At 40.4% G+C, this 17,593-nt stretch overlaps 1 protein-coding gene across 1 annotated transcript in view; it reads right to left on the reverse strand.

Annotated features, from left to right (window-relative positions):
• Positions 1 to 2,881: 2,881 nt before the first annotated feature.
• Positions 2,882 to 17,593, reverse strand: part of msna (moesin a) — a 70,284-nt gene continuing 55,572 nt past the window's right edge. Inside the window, exons 8-13 of the mRNA XM_067997111.1 lie at positions 16,534 to 16,697; positions 15,585 to 15,715; positions 12,084 to 12,244; positions 10,312 to 10,404; positions 7,847 to 8,083; positions 2,882 to 4,882 (exon numbers count right to left, since the gene is read on the reverse strand). Of these exons, the coding sequence (XP_067853212.1) occupies positions 4,718 to 4,882; positions 7,847 to 8,083; positions 10,312 to 10,404; positions 12,084 to 12,244; positions 15,585 to 15,715; positions 16,534 to 16,697 (951 nt within the window). The 3' untranslated portion in view covers positions 2,882 to 4,717. The remainder of the gene's footprint in view (positions 4,883 to 7,846; positions 8,084 to 10,311; positions 10,405 to 12,083; positions 12,245 to 15,584; positions 15,716 to 16,533; positions 16,698 to 17,593) is intronic.

Consider the following 17,593-nt stretch of genomic DNA (forward strand, 5'->3'; position numbering starts at 1 on the left):
ACACCTTGGTGGTCCTCTTGACGACCAGCCTAGTAGATGCTGGTGACTTGTACTACTCCTCTGCTGCTATTTGGACTGCTCTGATTGGGGGTAATTAGCCATAGTAGTAAGGGGCATGTATCATTTCTCAGAAGCCATCTATTTTTGATTCTCTTCGCTGAAAAGGTCAGGGTCAAATTACAAAGGATGAAGGCATCATACAACTTCCTGCATATCAGGTCCTCACATGCAGGATTCCAATTATTGTCACACTAGCTGAACATTGAGGGAGTGGTAGCCCTTCCAGTTGAAATAGTGACAGGAGTAGGCCATTCAGCCCCTTGTGCCTGCTCTGCCATTCGATATGATCATGGCTGATCTGTGATTTAGCTCCATATACCTGCCTTTGGCCCATATCCCCTAATACCTTTGGTTGCCAAAAAGCTATCTCATTTAAATTTAGCAATTGAGCTAGTATCAATTGCCGTTTGCGGCAGAGAGTTCCAAACCTCTACCACCTTTTGTGTGTGGAAATGTTTTCTAATCTCGCTCCTGAAAGGTCTGGCTTTAATTTTTAGACTGTGCCCCCTACTCCTAGAATCCCATACCAGCGGAAATAGTTTCTCTCTATCCGTTCCCCCTTAATATCTTATAAACTTCGATCAGATCACCCCTTAACCTAAGGTCTAGAGAATACAACCCCAATTTGTGTAATCTCTCCTTGTAACTTAACCCTTGAAGTCTGGGTATCATTCTAGTAAACCTACGCTGCACTCCCTGCAAGGCCAATCTGTCCTTCCGAACCAATCTGTCCTTCCGAAGGTGCGGTGCCCAGAACTGCTCACAGTACTCCAGGTGCGGTCTAACCAGGGTTTTGTATAGCTGCAGCATTACTTCTGCCCCCTTGTACTCTAGATATAAAGGCCAGTATTCCATTAGCCTTACTGATTATTTTCTGCACCTGTTCATGACACTTCAATGATCTATGTACCTGAACCCCTAAGTCCCTTTGGACATCCACTGTTTTTAAACTTTTTAACCATTTAGACAGTACCCTGTTCTATCCTTTTTTGATCCAAAGTGGATGACCTCATTTGTCTATATTGAATTCCATTTGCACAGTTTTGCCCATTCACCTAATCTATCAATATCCCTTTGTAATTTTATGTTTTCATCTGACAGCTCATGACTTGTGCTGACTGCATATTTTATGGAGAGGGTGGTAATATCTGGTGGGCTGAATCTTCCTTAAATGGTGCCTGACTAGATCTATGCTGTGCTGTTCCTCTTCCACCATAATAATGGCACAGTGTATGCCATACCAGCTCCCAAGAAGCCTGGATTGTAGGTGGTGGGGGGGTAGGAGGGGGAAGGAATGGGCTGAAAATGTCAGGTGGAATTATCTGTTGAGAAGCAAACCCAGGCATTTAGTGATAAATCTCCCCAAAAGAAGCTTTAAAAAAATTTCCAAGCTGTAAAGATCAATGTTCAAACCAGTCAGACTTTTAGGCTTACACATGCCTCACTTCCACCTTGATAAAGGTGACCCTGGCACAAAGTCTAATTTACCCAGAGTGCACTTGCAATGCAAATCCAGGAAACTTTCAGCTGCTACAAAACTGGTTCTCACTTGGGGATACACGAGAGGCCAGGAGGGACTAGGTAGGTGGATTATGAGAAGGATCAAAAGCACCAGGGAACTCACAGCAAAACAGACTTCGAATCATAGAATGATCAGCACAGGCAGCCATTCAGCCAATCATGCCTGTGTTGGCTCTTTGGAAGAGCTATCCAATTAGTCCCACTCCCCTGCTCTTCCCCATGGCCCTGCAAATGTTCCTGCAATTATTTAATCCAATTCCCTGTTGAAAGTTATCATTGAATCTGCTTCCACCACGCTTTCAAGCAGTGCACTCCAGATCATAGCTTGCTGTGTTAAAAAAAAAATTCTGAGTCACCTCTGGTTCTTTTGCCAATTATCTTAAATCAGTCCTCTAGTTACCAACCCTTCTGACACGAACAGTTTCACCTTATTCACTATCAAAACTATGATTTTGAACACCTATCAAATCTCTCCTTAACTTTTTCTGCTCAGAGAACAACCCCAGTTTCTCTAGTCTCACCACATAACTGAAGTCCCTCATCCCTGGTACCATTCTGGTAAATCTCCTTTGCATCCCCTAAAGGCCTTGAAATCCTTCCTAAAGTGTGGTGCCCAGAATCGGCCACAATACTCCAGCTGGAGCATAACCAGTGTATTAAAGATTTAGCATAACTTCATTGCTTTTTTCACTCTGCCTCTATTTAAAGAGAAGGATCCTGTAGTCCATAATAGCTTACTCAACTTGTCCTGCCACCTTCAAGGCAGGAGGGAGGTATGCAAGACTCTAGTCAGCAGTTAGAAACACCAGTATCCCCATGGCCATTGCATTTCTACTCTTCACTGTGCCCACCCCGTCCCACTGTGTGGTCATTTGCCCCATGGATTTTTTAGGCCCAAAACTTTCTGCATCATTTAGGCACTGAATAGTGAGCAAATTCACCCCCCCCTTTATTATTCCAAAAACATCTAGAATAATTTTTTTTTATTTTTTTAAAACCACTAATTTGTAGCCAATGGATTTTCAAACTGGGGCCTGCAAGGAGTTCCTAGGGGTCCCTGAGGTCCAGTTTCTCTATTGACTTATTCCACATTTCTGTTGTTGTACTAATAAAGGGCATTTTTTTACATCAATGGCACTGTTTCCCTTTAGGTAGCTAGCCAACACTGTCCTTTGGATGTCAAGGGAGCTACCAGATTATGTCAATATTTGCAAGACCTCCCCCACAGAAAACACATGAAAACCAGTTTCCTAGGATATAAATTTAAAACCTTTTGAAGATTAAAAGAAAAACAAAACTAGTGCAGAAATATGAAAATTTATTAGAGCTGCAAGACCAAATTGAATACAAACTCAAAAACAGCAAAGTTTGTTAACGAGATCCTATCTGTTAAATAGGAAGTAGATTTCACTAGTGGAGAAGAAATTTACACTGGCCAATTCTCTACTTAATTTACAGAAAATATCCAAACCACTGAGAATGAGATTAAGCAGCTTTTGTCAATGAGCTGAAGAGCCCCATTAATAATTATTGAATGGAATTGTTCATTTTACAAAGACATTGTAATAGAAACCACGAAAGATCAACACTTGACTCTAAATGAACAGTTCTGTCTCAATACAATACTGCACATCTTATCAATTTTCCTGCAAAATACATGACGCATGATTACAATAGTCTGCAAACCAACAAACTGGTTACAAAAAAATTAATTCTGCCCTCTACTTTGCATAGTTAAAGTCCAAAGTAACTACATCAAGTACATAATACTATTTAGAAAGAAAGGAGCAGCCAACTGCATAAGGAGTGATCTTGGTTGCAAACATAACAGGCAATGTAACACTGAAAAGGATATTTTTGGCACTTTCATTTCTATATTAAAAAAGGAATGCAACTCAGCACTAAATGGTAGCCCTTGGCAATAGAGGTTCAGTTAGGAATAGGACATTCAAAAAAGTCTGCATTAGTAATATCTCAAGTGCTCCTAGCTTTAATGTACAACTTGAAAAGACCTTTAGTTGAATTAGATTACATTTGAAATCCAGACATATATACTTTTGAGCCCATAAATTAGTAGAGCTGCATTTTATTTCAAATCTGAAGTTTATTCAAATTAACTCTTCCTATTAACATGAAAAATGGGATTACAACCACCCAGTGACTTGTGGCAGCACCATCTCCTCCCCAGTACTGTGGGCTTTCAAAAGGGGAAAAAAAAAATCAAATTTAGCAATTTATGAAAAACTGTTTAAATTCCAAAATTACTTTAGTGCAATGTAGTCCAGTCAGAACAAGTTTACATAGCTGAATTGTATACAGTTTTAAAAAAAATAGGAAAAACTTCACCAACTGATAGTGAGATGTGACTGCATATATTTCTTTTATAAAAAAAAAGCTGAATGCAAATTATGTCAAACAAATACAGGGATCTCCCTAAATATTGTCTACTATATTCAATAAAAGTTAGTTTCACAAGAATGGAGCTCACCCCCATGCATTAATTTGAGTTGTGCCATCACAAAAGGTAGCCTAATCAAAGATCAGGTGTTCTGACATTCACTTGGCAATAATCATTGACTAAAGATGTAATGAATACCAGGCAGGTTCTCCAACTGTGAAAGCCAACCCACACATTAAAGGTGAGTAGAGGAAAAAAACGGTTAGTAGTTGCAAGTATAATCAACCATTCGAGGCGCCCCAACTTTTGTGGTAAGGAACATATCTACTTGAACCAATACCATATGTAACTTGCATAATCTCCTTTTCACAAAGTTACTGCTTTTTTAAAAAATAAATATATAGCTTAGGATAGTGAAAAATTTCAAAGATGGGCCAAAATGTTACTTAAAATATTCAGTTTAAGCTTAAAATAGTGAATTGTGTTCAAAAAGTGGTGAATAGAGCATGACGGAGAGAATTCTAGGTGTAATCTTGAGGGGAAAAAAAATAGGATAATCTTTCTGAACTTCACAACCAAAGACTACATTGTGTGCTACACTTCAGAACTGGAACAATTTAATACATCTATTGCTGATCCGCACAAGCTATATATTAAAAAAAGGTTTTCTCGGCAACTCCTAATGAAACCGAATTCATTCCCATGCAGTGGCTTACGCAGGTCACAGGAAATGGGGATTTACATAGATTCAAATTCGTCAATCCGCTGCTTGGTGTTGCCCTGCCGAATCTGCCTCAGGGTTTTGTATTTGTCTCGTCCTGCCTTCATGTTCTCTGCGTGCAACAGGTCATTCCGTGTTTTCTTGGTCTCATCACGTGCCTGGGCCAGCTCAGAAGTCAATGTCTGTGGAAAAAGTAGTGTTTTTCAGTCACCATAATCAGTTGCAACAGATAGCATAGTTTCCCCAAGGTTAAATTTCTAGCTGGTCCCAAGTGCAAATTAGTGGAGCCACTCAGGAAGCTTCTGATTATTGACCTCAAGAGTCTAGTGGTAAGTGAAACTTGACTTCTGTGCAGCTCAGGAATTACTAACAAAAAAATCCAAATGTTTTACTTATAATTGAAAGATTTGTATGGAGATATGTTCCCCCTTTAATGTAAAATTGAGTGGTTGTACTTTAGCCAAAAAAGTGCCATCTTAGAAGTTCCTTCCCATTTTAGGTGTGCTTGGATTATGAAACTTTGCTGACCAAAATTCAATAAAAGTCTAGCAGGGATCTGACTCGGAACCAAACTATTCAATTATCCCATAGCTGGTTTCAAGCCATCAGCAGGACACAGGAGCTTTTTAAGTTCAAAAAACATAGTACATGAGGAAACTTGTGGCATTTTCACCTGCAACATCTAACCTAGGGTCTGGATCCAGCCCAATACTCCAAAGGTTGGATATCTTAACTTACTCTGTACAATTGGAACCAAAAAGGAAATTCAATTTAGAACAGAAGCCAAGCAAGATGGTGTTTTAATATTCTTTCTAGTTTGTTACTAACAGTGAACCAAGCAAACTGGCTGCAGCCTGGGTAAGACTGGAACTAAGTATATACCAGGATACAGGATTTTTTTTTTAAAAGTTAAAAAGGAGGCAATTCTAGGGTGATAATCAGAACTTAGAGTGGTTAGGAGCCATATTAAAACAAAGGGAAGAGACTTGTATGCAGAGATTAAGAATAGTGCTAAGAATGAGAAATGGATTATAGAAAGTAGACCAAGAAAATGAGGGCAATGAAGAAACACAAAAGGAACTTGCAGAAAGTATAATGGGTAACAAAGCTTTTAAGTGCATCAAGGGAAAGTACAGTAAGTGGAGGTGGACCCACTGGAAACAGATTTTAGGTATGAGATTAGAGGATAAAGGCATGGCAGAACAGCTAAATAAATATTTTGCTTTGCTCCACAAGCAAGCACAAATTTGATATCTAGGAGGTGTAGGGAAAGCTAGAGATAAAACAGGAAGATTAGAAAAAAATTAGAGATAAATTAATAGGATTGAAACCAGATAAATCTCCTGCCTGGGTGATTTCCACTGAGGGGGGGGGGGAAGAGAGAGAAGGGAAGGAGGGAGGGAGGGAAAGAGGAAAAGGGAGGAAGCAAAGAAATTAGGGATATTGGTTACAATCTTTCACAGTTTTCCAGATTTGGGTGGCCCTGGAGAATTGGAAGGTAGCAAAATGTTACTCCAGCATTCAAAAAAAGAAAAGCAAAAACCAAGTAACTCCAGGCTAGTGAGTTTAACATTCAGCAGTTGGAAAATTGTTAGAATCCATCATTAGGGATATAGATTATAGTAAGTTAGTGCTTGAAAAAAATATATACAATTAGGGAGAGCAGCACAGTTTAGTAAAAGATAGGTTGTGTCTAAGTAACCAGAGTTTTCTGGGACAGTTATTGAATAGAGGATCGATGGATGTCATATACAAGGAATCAGAGGGCATTTGGTAAGGTTCAACAAAAAGGTTGCTAGCTAAAATGGAGGCGCATGGAACCTTGTGCAAGGATAGGAATTTGGTTGGGAACTAGGATAAAAATATTCATGAATTGCCAGGCACAGACCAGTGGTGCCACCCAGGGATCAATGCAAGGGGCCCAGCTTATATTAAAAAGAATTGATGGGGATTTGGAAATAAAAAGGTGATACTAATCTAGAAAATACCAAGCTAGGTTTCTCCCCCCCATTGACTATAAATGAGGGGGGAAATCCAGCCCCAAATTGTGAAGAGAATAAAAAAATGCAAAAGAAAATAGAACAAGTGGGCAAAGCAATGACAGATACAGTTTAACATCAGTGTGAGATAGTGTTTCAAACCAGGACAATCTAAATGGGGGGGGGGGGGGGGGAAGAGAGAAAGAGGGGACAGGATAATTGAACAACAATTTTAGGAGTCAGGGTATAAAAGGGTCATTAAAAGCTTGCTTGAAAAGTATAAAAAGCAATCAAGTGGCATGCTGGCTTCATCAGAAGCATTTAAAAAAGCAAGGAATTATTACCAGAGCACTGGTCAAATAGCATTTGGAGTAGTGCTCAATTTTGGGCACTCCATCATAGGTAGGATGTAGTGGGCTTGGAGAATCCAGTGATGATTCACCAGGAGGATACCTGGGATGAAGGGATTTAGCTATGATCATAGACTGGGTAAATGTGAGCTATATTCCCCAAGAGAAGGTTAAAAGGTAATCTAATTGAGGTACTTAAAATAATAATGGGATTGGATAGGGAGATAAGGAATTATTTTTCCATCTAGTACAGGTATCTAGAACAAAAAAGGACAGAATCTTACATTTGAATTAATAAAAGTAAATCAAGAAAAAGAATCTTCACACTAAAAATGTTATGTGAACAAGGAATGCACAATCCCAGAAAACCACAGATTCAGAATCAAATGAGGTGTTTAAAAGGTAAATACTTAGTTGAGAAGTGCAATTGAGAAGGCAGAGCAGCCAAATGGCCTTCTCCTGTTCCCCTAATAATGTAGTGTCAATACTGCAGTCAATGGGAGAGTTTAACTAAAATGGGTAAATGTAGAGGGTATTCTCTCCATATCTAGCTTTGTTATCTTCCCACAAGTCTAAAACCAGAGGAGCAAATTCTGGTTCTTTGCTGATGAAAATTCACTATATTCCTTAATTCTAGTAATTAAGGCCTTCACATTTGATGGATGTGGGGGTGGGTGGGGGAGGAAAGGGAAATGGATAAACAAACACTTTTGCTCTCTGCTTTACCAGATAGAAGTTTCCACATGCCTGCTCAAAACCAGATTGGTAACAATCCTAACCACAGCGTGCCTATAAGAATGGTAAATGAGATGCTTACCTGTAGCTGCTTACGCACACGTAGGTTTTTCTCTGCCTCAGTCAGCCGCTCTTCTTCACTGCGATCTTGAACAGTCCCCTCTGAGCTGAGCTCAGCACTAGCCTCTGCACTATTCTCGTCATGCTCATCTGCATGCACGTTCTCAGCTTGCAGGATGGTCACTTGGATGGGTGGGGCTGCTGTGGCCACTTTAAGCTCCTCTTTGGTCTTTTCCAGATCATGTTGTGCTAATGCAGCCTGTCCAACAATGCACAATTGCAATTACTACCACTTAACTATATCCCACTTGACCATGAACTTTGACTTCCTCCATAATTGAAGTCAGTCACAAACAATGCAATTTTGTTATGACCTATATACATTTCCTGGCCAAAGAAATTAGAACATGATTTTTTTAAAATTTGCTGCAGAGAACTATTTCTGGTTCTTTGAAGTTACTGAAAATTTCATTTGCTTGATGAGGTTGGCTGAAATCAAGGGATACTAATAAAAAAGGGATAACTTAAAAACAATGGCAGAAAACTAGTTTTAAGGGGCAACTACACTACAAGTTTAGTGTTAAATGGTTTTGGCTTTGCAGCAACACTAAACTTGTGAAATGCAAACCAGGTGCTGAAGGCCTGAACTGACTGAAGTGGAGCAAAATGGTGTCAGGTCAGGAAACAGGCCCTGATTCTGGATTCAGGCTATATTTGTACAGTGAAACCACTTCCACTACTACAATTGTATTGTAAAAATATACTTGTGAAAAGGCCATTTTCCCCTTCCATTGATAAAATCCAGAGTCAAGAAATTGACATGGTTGATTCATAAATGCAACCAAGTCAATCTGGGCAGGAATATTTGATTGCAAATATACAAGTGCTGTTACTGACAACCTCTCAGAATCAAACCACAGGGACAATATGTTGCAGATGGTTTTCAGCCTAAAACAAAAAGTAGCTCAACCAGCATTATGCTGCAGACAATAACACCCACTGAAGAGGCCGCAAGAGAGTTTCTGACAATGTTAAATGAACTGGTGCCAGTAAGAACTTATTGAAAAATACTCACTTGAATGAAGCAAGAGCTGATGCTTATTGGAGCATCCTCCAGCATGAGTCACACCTTTAAAGAGGGACGGCAGAGACTGCAGAGGAGGGGGAAAAACCCACAAGAGCCCACCATCTGTGGACTCCCTTTCAAGGTCACCTTTCATGTAGAAATCCTACAAGAACAACTTTCTTCCTTACTCTAATAATCCAGTAACAGGCACTATAGCTTAGCAGAGCCTTCTCTCGTTAGGAAGAGGAGTTTTAAAAAAAAACTGCAGTCACTACTAGTTATCCATGCATGCTTTTCAGTTTAAGAGTATGCAAACCAAATGATTTAAATACACATTGAATAGCTTCCTATATGTAGTGTGCAAAATGAGTAGTTTGCAACATCAGCTATTGCAGTGGGAGAACAATCAATTCACTAATGAAGACGCTGACTGATATGGTACTCACAAACTTTGTAAAAGCCAGATAATCTAGAATGCAGATGTGCCAAATTTTTTCTTACTCCATCCCCCCAAAAAAATCTTCCATCGATTGTCTAGGTTGTGGTTCTGCAGATGTCAGTAACCCACTGGCACTTCAATCAAGTGGCATTTCATGAGAGCAATTGTTACAGGCTATTTGACTGCAGAGGGCACTACCACCTCATTTTCCAGCAGAGAGCACTATATAAAGCAATCAGAATTGGGAACCTTAGCTTTTTTTTTTTTCCCCCTCACCTCTCTAATGCAAGGGTTATTGTAGTACCCCAAAAGCTGCTCTAGCTGAGCACAGATCCTTGGATCCTTCTGGTCTGCATTCTCAGAAGGCCTACATTCATTAGGCCATCTGTGAGGAAGGGAGGGACAGGAATCAACACCGATTTTTCTTTTAAAATGTAACTACCACACACCCATCATATGATGCTATTTACAGGGACAAAGCAGGAAAGCCAAACAAACAATCAATAATAGAATTACAATAATATCCTTAAAAAAAGGGAAATTATGTTTGCCTTATGTATTCTCATTTAAAACCTTGTGTATGGCTCAAACCACATACACACAAAAAAATGACTCAAAGTTGAATACTGAAACTACCTAGGTCAACAATTACCTTGGGAAAGCCCTATATTAAGATAACATGCCATGGTCACTGTTTATTGATAACTCATCCAAGATGGGATGTGTAGGGATAAACAGTGACCCCTGTTGAAAAGTACATGTGGGGGCATTGCAGCAGGATGAGATTAGGTTTGGCTGTGACACCTTCCATAGTCAACCAGCCTGCCATCATCCGCACTCACAAAGAATTGCCTTTGGGCAAGATACCTGAGGGTTGCTGGTTCACATGGAACCGTATCCTGGCAAGAATCAGCAACTTTTTTTTGGGGAAGAAATATACAAACATTTGACATTCCAATACCTCAGCATCATGTAGCCTTACCTTCTTCTGCCACTCAGTGGCCTCATCTTCCTTCTTCTTCTTAGTTTCCTCTAATAGACTTATTTTAGAAGTTAGGTCTGCAAGCTCAGATGCCTACAAGGAAAGAGAAAAGTAACTCCATGACCATTTTACATCATCCATTTCAAAATGGAAGGATTGGACTTAAGCCAAAGTGCTTTCTTTTGTTCCATACTTCATTTTAAAAAAAAATGTCCTATTGCACCAACTCAACCAGTTGTTTGGGAATTCAAAACAAGTTAATTTGTGCAAACATCAACATTTAACACTACAGAAATCTATTTCCTGGCTCCAGGAATGCTATGTGAAATGAGATTGGGGAGCATCACAAGTTCCTAGTGGACATGGGCTCAAGCACAAAACTAGCACTAATTCAGCAGTCTCATTCATGAGGCCACAGGATGACTAGTGGATGAAATGGATAAATGCCACACTGATTCAGCAGAGGATGCTCTTCTGAAGGTTGTGGCTGAGGTATGTGGTGGGGCAAAGTAGAAAGCACTTCACTTAACATCTAACCATGCTATATCTATCCTGGCAGTGGTTGATGCCAACACTGGGTACCTGAAATGGCAAATGTTCCATTCCATAACAGTAGCTTCTCATCTGGAAGGGAAATAGTCACATGAAAACTTTTTTTAAAAAAAGTAAAATATTAACAAGCAAAATTCACTATATAATAAAAAACATTTCCAAATTGGGGTTTGCACTTAGGGTTATGTTCAGAAGTCAAGACCAAATATTTGATGTCAAGCAGGCCTGGCTGAATAACTAGTTCAATTTTGTCACATTAGCAGAATGTTAGATGAGCCCTCAACTGTCATCTGGAAGCACTTTTACATTCAGGGCCCACCCAGCAAGTTTTAGCAAGGCAAACATGGAGCTAACACCCCATATATTGCTGTCCCACAATACAGAAGTGTCAAATGTAAAAACACTTCATAAAACCAATTATTCTTAATGGAAAAGTGCTAACTTGCTTTTAGTGTTTCCCACTTCACTTAGAAAATGGACCACAGATTTAATAGGCCAGCAAATGAAATGACAACTCCTCAGCCTGGCTTTGTGTGATGTAGCCCCCTCAGTAAATATCAGCCAATCAGGATCCAAACTAGCTCTGGATAGGAAAATTAATGTTGAAGGCAAAGCATCAGTATGGGACATTGTTATTGTTTTTATGGATATTGTCTCTCAGCATTTACTAGTGCCAGATGAGAGCATGTTCTTGCAGTGGGCTCCATATCAAGCATCTTAGTTAGCTGTGATTATTTTTAAGGGAACCATGCAGTACCCAATGAGTTATCAAGCCACGGCCCAAGGAAGGATTATTATAAATAACAAAAAATGTTGGAAATACACAGCAGCTCAGTCAAGACAAAAGGCTGGCAAAACAGCTTGGGGTGAGATCCTTCATCGGAACTTCCCACCCAGAAAATTAACCTATCCTCTATTTCAGATGCCTATAGGCCACTGTCTACTTAAAAAAACAGAAAATGTTGAAGAATTATTACGCTACAATCTTGGGGCATCTGAGGACAGCTGTGGGCCTTGCACCTGGGACCCCCTTAGATTGGAGCATCTGAGCAAGCAAGCAGAATGGAGAGAGGGCCAATTGTTTGGGTTTTTTTGTTGCTTTGCAGGGATCCAGCGAGTCCAGGCCCATCAACAGGTTGAAATTCTTCTAATATTCATAATGAGCATGTTAATACACAAGAGTTTGAAATTCCTCTGATATTAGCAATGGTGCTGTTTACCAGCTGCTCCTGATTTTTCATCTGGTTTTTAGACTGCTCAATTAAGGCAGCCTTTGTATCCTCTGCAGCCTTGCGCTCTACTTCCATTCGTTCAGCCTCCTCCTGGGCACATTTCCTCTCCTGTTCCAGCTCCAGTGCTTTGCGAGTTTGTTCTTCCAGTTCTGGAAGATAAGATGGATGCAGCTTACTATAACATACCCCAGTATTGTTTTCTATATTATAATTCTTGCATATAGCAAGTACTTCCTGTCCACAAAAGCTTACTTCCAGTATTACAGTCTCAGTCACACTTTTTAAGTAACAGAACATTTTGGTAACACTTTCTGCCATGGATAATGTATAGGCCAATGGCCATTAGGTGGCACTCTTGTCCTCAGCTTCCCCTACTGGCCAGTTAAGGCAGCAATAACAAATTACATCCAACTTAAACTTTTTTTAAAAAGTTGCCCCACTTACAAAAATAATTCAGCTTTACATCCCCCATGGTGACCACTTGACCTTTCCTGCACTCGCTTATTTGAGTGCCCACTGGCCACAAAAAAAAAGTAAAATTCACTGCTTGTGCCATGCTTAGATCATCTTGGTCTGGCTCTGCTGCACGTCCCACCTTTCCTGCTCTACTGTTTATTTCAGGTCCATTTATTTCATGCTGCCCTAGTCAGCCCCACCTTCAATAAAACAGCCCTGTCACCTACTCCCCACTTGGCCTCTTTTTAATAAACATAACTGCTCCACGAAACCCTGGACAATTCAGCCTGCAGCCCCGCTGTCTAGGCCACTATAGTTTTTTTTTAAAAAAGCACCAATCCAGGTGGCCTCTTCACATCCAGTTTAAAAATAAAATTTCAGCCCTGCACTACTCCCCTATCCAAATCTTCAATACTATGGCCTTGTCCACTGCTTTAATAATTTTTTTAAAAAACAGATAGTTCCATTTCACTTTTTGACAAACAAAATTAAAATATTTGGCCTCATCTTTTCTGAGCACCCAAAAAGCTACCCCAATGGCACCCACTCTTCCTGGCTCCAGTTGCAAAACAAATGCCCCTGCTCTGCTACAGGAAAGGGGGGGGGGAAAGGGAGGAGAGGAGAACAAGAAGCCAACATTTCAAAAAAATTTTTGCCATCAAAATCATATTTCACCATTTCTCAGTGGCCAGTTAGCCTGACAGTCATCAGGAAAATGCTGGAATCCATTATTAAGGAAGTGGTAACAGGGCACTTAGAACATCATATGATTAGGTAGAGTCAACATGGTTTTATGAAAGGGAAATAGTGTTTGACAAATTTATTAGGGTTTTCTGAGGACGTAACTAGCAGGGTAGATAAGGGGGAAACCAGTGGATGTAGTATATTTGGATTGTCAAAAAGGGATTTGAAGAGGTGCCACATAAAAAAGGTTGTTACACAAGATTAGGGCTCACGGGGGGGGCAACATCAGCATGGAGAGAGGATTGGTTAAAAAGACAGAAAACACAGTTGGGATAAACAGGTCATTTTCAGGTTGGCAGGTTGTAACTAGTGGGGTGCTGTAAGAATCTGTGCTTGGGCCTCAGCTATTTACAATTTATATTAATGACTTGGATGAAGGGACAGTGTAATGTATCCAAATTTGCTGAGGATACAAAGCTAGGTGGGAAAGTAAGCTGTGGAGGAAACAGAGGCTGCAAAGGGATTATAGCCAGGTTAAGTGAGCAGGCAAGAAAGTTGCAGATGGAGTATATGTAGGGAAATGAGAAGTTACTCACTTTGGTAGGAAGAATAGAAAGATTTTTTTTAAATGGTGAGAAACTATTAAATGTTGGTGTTCAGAGGGATTTGGGTGTCCTCATACAAGAAACAAAGTTAGCATGCAGGTACAGCAAGCAATGAGAAAGGCAATTGGTGTGTTGGCCTTTATTGTAAGCAGGTTGAAGTACAAAAGTAGGGAAGTCTTACTACATTTGTACAGGGCTTTGGTGAGACCGCACCTGGGAGTACTGTGCAGAGTTTTGGTCTCCTTATCCAAGGAAGGATATACTTGCCTTAGAGGCAGTGCAATGAAGGTTCACTAGATTGATTCCTGGGATGTCCTGAGGAGAGATTGAGTAAAATGGGCCTATATTCTCTGGAGTTTAGAAGAATGAAAGGTGATTTCATTGAAACAAGATTGAGGGGGCTTGACAGTAGATGCTGAGGGGTTGTTTCCCCTGGCTGGAGAGTCTAGAACTAGGGGGCATAGTCTCAGGATAAGAGGTCAGCCATTTAAGACTGAGATGAGAAGGAATTCCTTCACTAAGAGGGTTGTGAATCTTTAGAATTCTCTACCCCAGAGGGATGTGGATGCTGAGTCATAGAGTATATTCAAGGCTGAGGTCAATAAGGGAATCAAGGGACTATGGGGACTGCACAGGAAAGTGGCGTTGAGGTCAAAGATCACCCATGATCTTACTGAATGGCAGAGCAGGCTCCAGGGGCCATATGGCCTACTCCTGCTTCTTATTGTCCAATTTTTTTTGTTCTAACCTAAAGTATTTACTGCAGCTTACTGTCTGGTATCTCGTCCAAGTGGCCAATCTTCATACGCGTTTAGACAATGTTAGCAGCTTATTTATCTAAAGGGGACACCACAGTCAAACCAGGATTCTTGTTCTCAGCAGAAATAAACATTTTCCAGCAAGGTTTATGAATAGTGAGAAGCAAGTACCCTGGCCAGTTTTCCTCCTCTACCTCTACCATTGCCCTGGCTAAGATCAGCTAACTTAGCTGACACCAGATTCAATCGGGCACATTCTGATCTGTGGGACTCCATTATTCAGTGGATAAAATTGTTGAGTTTCCAGAAGAGCCCCTTGCAGTTATCCTCTTTGTTCCTTGGTTACTGAACAATGAGGAAGTGCAGAGTACCCAGCCTATAGTATAGTTTACTGAGGTGGGTGGCTCCAAGACACAGTTATTCCATCAGCAATATTATGGAGCAGCCTTGCAGCACACTACAAAGAATATTACAGTGCAATATGGATCACAATTTCTAAAAATAAATTTGACCAACTGACATCTCGTTCCTCTCCCTCCTGTGAATTTTAAATATTGGTCTTATCCACCAATAAAGAGAGCTGGACAAGTTCCTTGCTGAGGCTAATGTGTACGAAAAGGTAGGTGGGATGTTGGTACATAACTCATGGTCACTGATCTCCTGAATTTGTTTTGGTTGCCCTGGGAAATTCCTTTGGCCCTTAAATTTCCCCCCCACTCCCTGAAATGGCCTAGTGTTTTTATTTTAACTCAGCTTTTTCTACCTCTCCCAGGAGATTACACGACTGCTGGAGAGAAGGAACACGGGGTAATGCCGTTTAGTTGCATCATGACTTCTTGGACCAGTCGATCTTTTTGCTTCACTCTCACGCATACTTTTTGTTCAAAGTCATTCCTTCATGCCACCCCTCTTCATTTAAAGGATCAACTTGAAGGCTACATTGGAAGCATGTTTCTCACTCAGATCAGTTCTTTTATCAATGTTACCTCTTTGGGCGTTTTGAGTCTGTTCTTCTATCTGCTTCAGTCTTTCCATCAATTCATCCTTCTCACGTTCTATAGTCTCTCTCTCTTTCTCTGCCTGCTCTCTCTTCTTTCTCTCGGTTTCTAGTTGTGCTCTAGAGACAACAACACTTAGAAATCACCTTTCAAAAATTAATTCTAGTCAAAACAAGAGATCAAAGTTCTCAATTTTAAAAAAATATCAGCATGAAGTAAAAGGGAAATTCTTTTTTTAAAAAGTTGCATTTATACAGAACTCTCAGCTGAAATGCATCAATATGTTCCACCTGAATTACTCACTCTTGGAGTGCAGTGAGTTATACAGGTAAATGCAGCAGCCATTTCATGCCATAAAACGTTCAACAGCAACTCAGTTGAAGGAGGAACATTGGCCACAATATGCCAAAACTTCCTGCTCCTCTTCAAGTGGATAATGATATAACATTAATTGAAGAGGCAGCAGGACCATGGTCTAATGTTTAATTTGAAGAATGGGATAGTTCAGGTGTTTGATACTTTCTCAAAAAAAATCCATTTTCACAGGCATGACCATGCTCCCTTGAACTGAAACTTGACCTAGTGTGTGAAGTAATCTAGAATAGCCAGGTGAACAATGAAACCTTTTACCAAATTAGGTGTAATCCACACTGTTTTCAACATACAACTGGAAGCTTTTTCTCTCACCCTGATTAACAATCACCTCTCACCATGCTCAAGGGTCTCCAAACCGCACCCAAGAAATTCACAATTTTGTATTGTCTGATATGGAATATATACAATCTCCGTAGAAACACCTTAGTGGGGTGTGTCCCAAGGGGAGTGTGTGTGTGCACTCCGCATCAGATAAATGGTACTGTCATTTTTAAAATCCCAATTCACCAAAAGTTTACAAACTCAAACCCACTATTGCTTTAACTCGTAAAATATTCCTGACCTTTCCAGCTGTTTCTGATGCTTCTCTTCTCTAGCCTGTGCCTTCATCTGTTGGACTTCAATGGTATCTGGCTTACGCCTGCGCATATACAGTTCGTGGTTCCCCATGCACAGTGCCAGGATGCGCTTGTTAATGCGGAGACGAGGTGCGTAGAATACAAAATCCTACGAAAATAGGAAAGAGAATTTGGCACAATGTTTCAATATTTACAAAGAATGCATTAAATGCAGCTCCATTCTACAGAATGGATCATGCAGAGGGGGACAGAATCATAGGGACACAATCCCATATCATTACTCTGACTCCATTTTATCTTGTTTTGCTCCAAGGGTCCACCAGCCTCTTTCAGCTAGGAACGTTACATAAACATACGCCAGAGATTTCACCATATCAACTGTTGCCAACAGCACCCTGTATTCAGCACAGAATGGAGAAATTGGCACAATGCAGAGGTGAACTCTGGACAGATGCCAATTAAGATTATTCACTTTTAAGTGGCTTTATGGGCAGGAGGGAGTTGGAAAAAGAAAGCAAAGTGGTGGTTGCATTGAACTCATGTCAGTCCTCAGAGCAGTCAACACTCAGCACAAATACAGTTAAGTTTACCAGCAGCAGGTAATTCCTGAACCACAATCCAAAATTCACCAGCATCTGAAGCAAATAACTTAGAAGCAGCTTGCATGCTTGAGTTTTGAATCCTAGTCAAGACTAGGTTCAAATTCATTGTGACATGTAATCATGTTCATTCTAAATATGCTGACACCCACACTACCACCAGGCTGGCTGACTTGGAACACAAGTTCTCGTCCATTCTGGTGAATAACCAGGTACTGAGTTGCATTGCCAAATCAAATGTTCAAATCCTCAGCAGTCACATTAAGCTGTACAGTGCTATGGTCAGACTGCATCTGGACTACTGGATAAAGTGTGGTTGAGGCCAGGATATAGACCAGATGCAGTCAATGGAAGGGTTGGTATTCAGGTGAAGATCAACTGGGGCAAAAGTCTTCTCCATCCAACCCATTTTGAGATATTTGCAGGTTGCTGTATATCTATGTAC

The sequence above is a fragment of the Heptranchias perlo genome, chromosome 15 (assembly GCF_035084215.1).
Source record: "Heptranchias perlo isolate sHepPer1 chromosome 15, sHepPer1.hap1, whole genome shotgun sequence".
NCBI lineage: Eukaryota > Metazoa > Chordata > Chondrichthyes > Hexanchiformes > Hexanchidae > Heptranchias > Heptranchias perlo.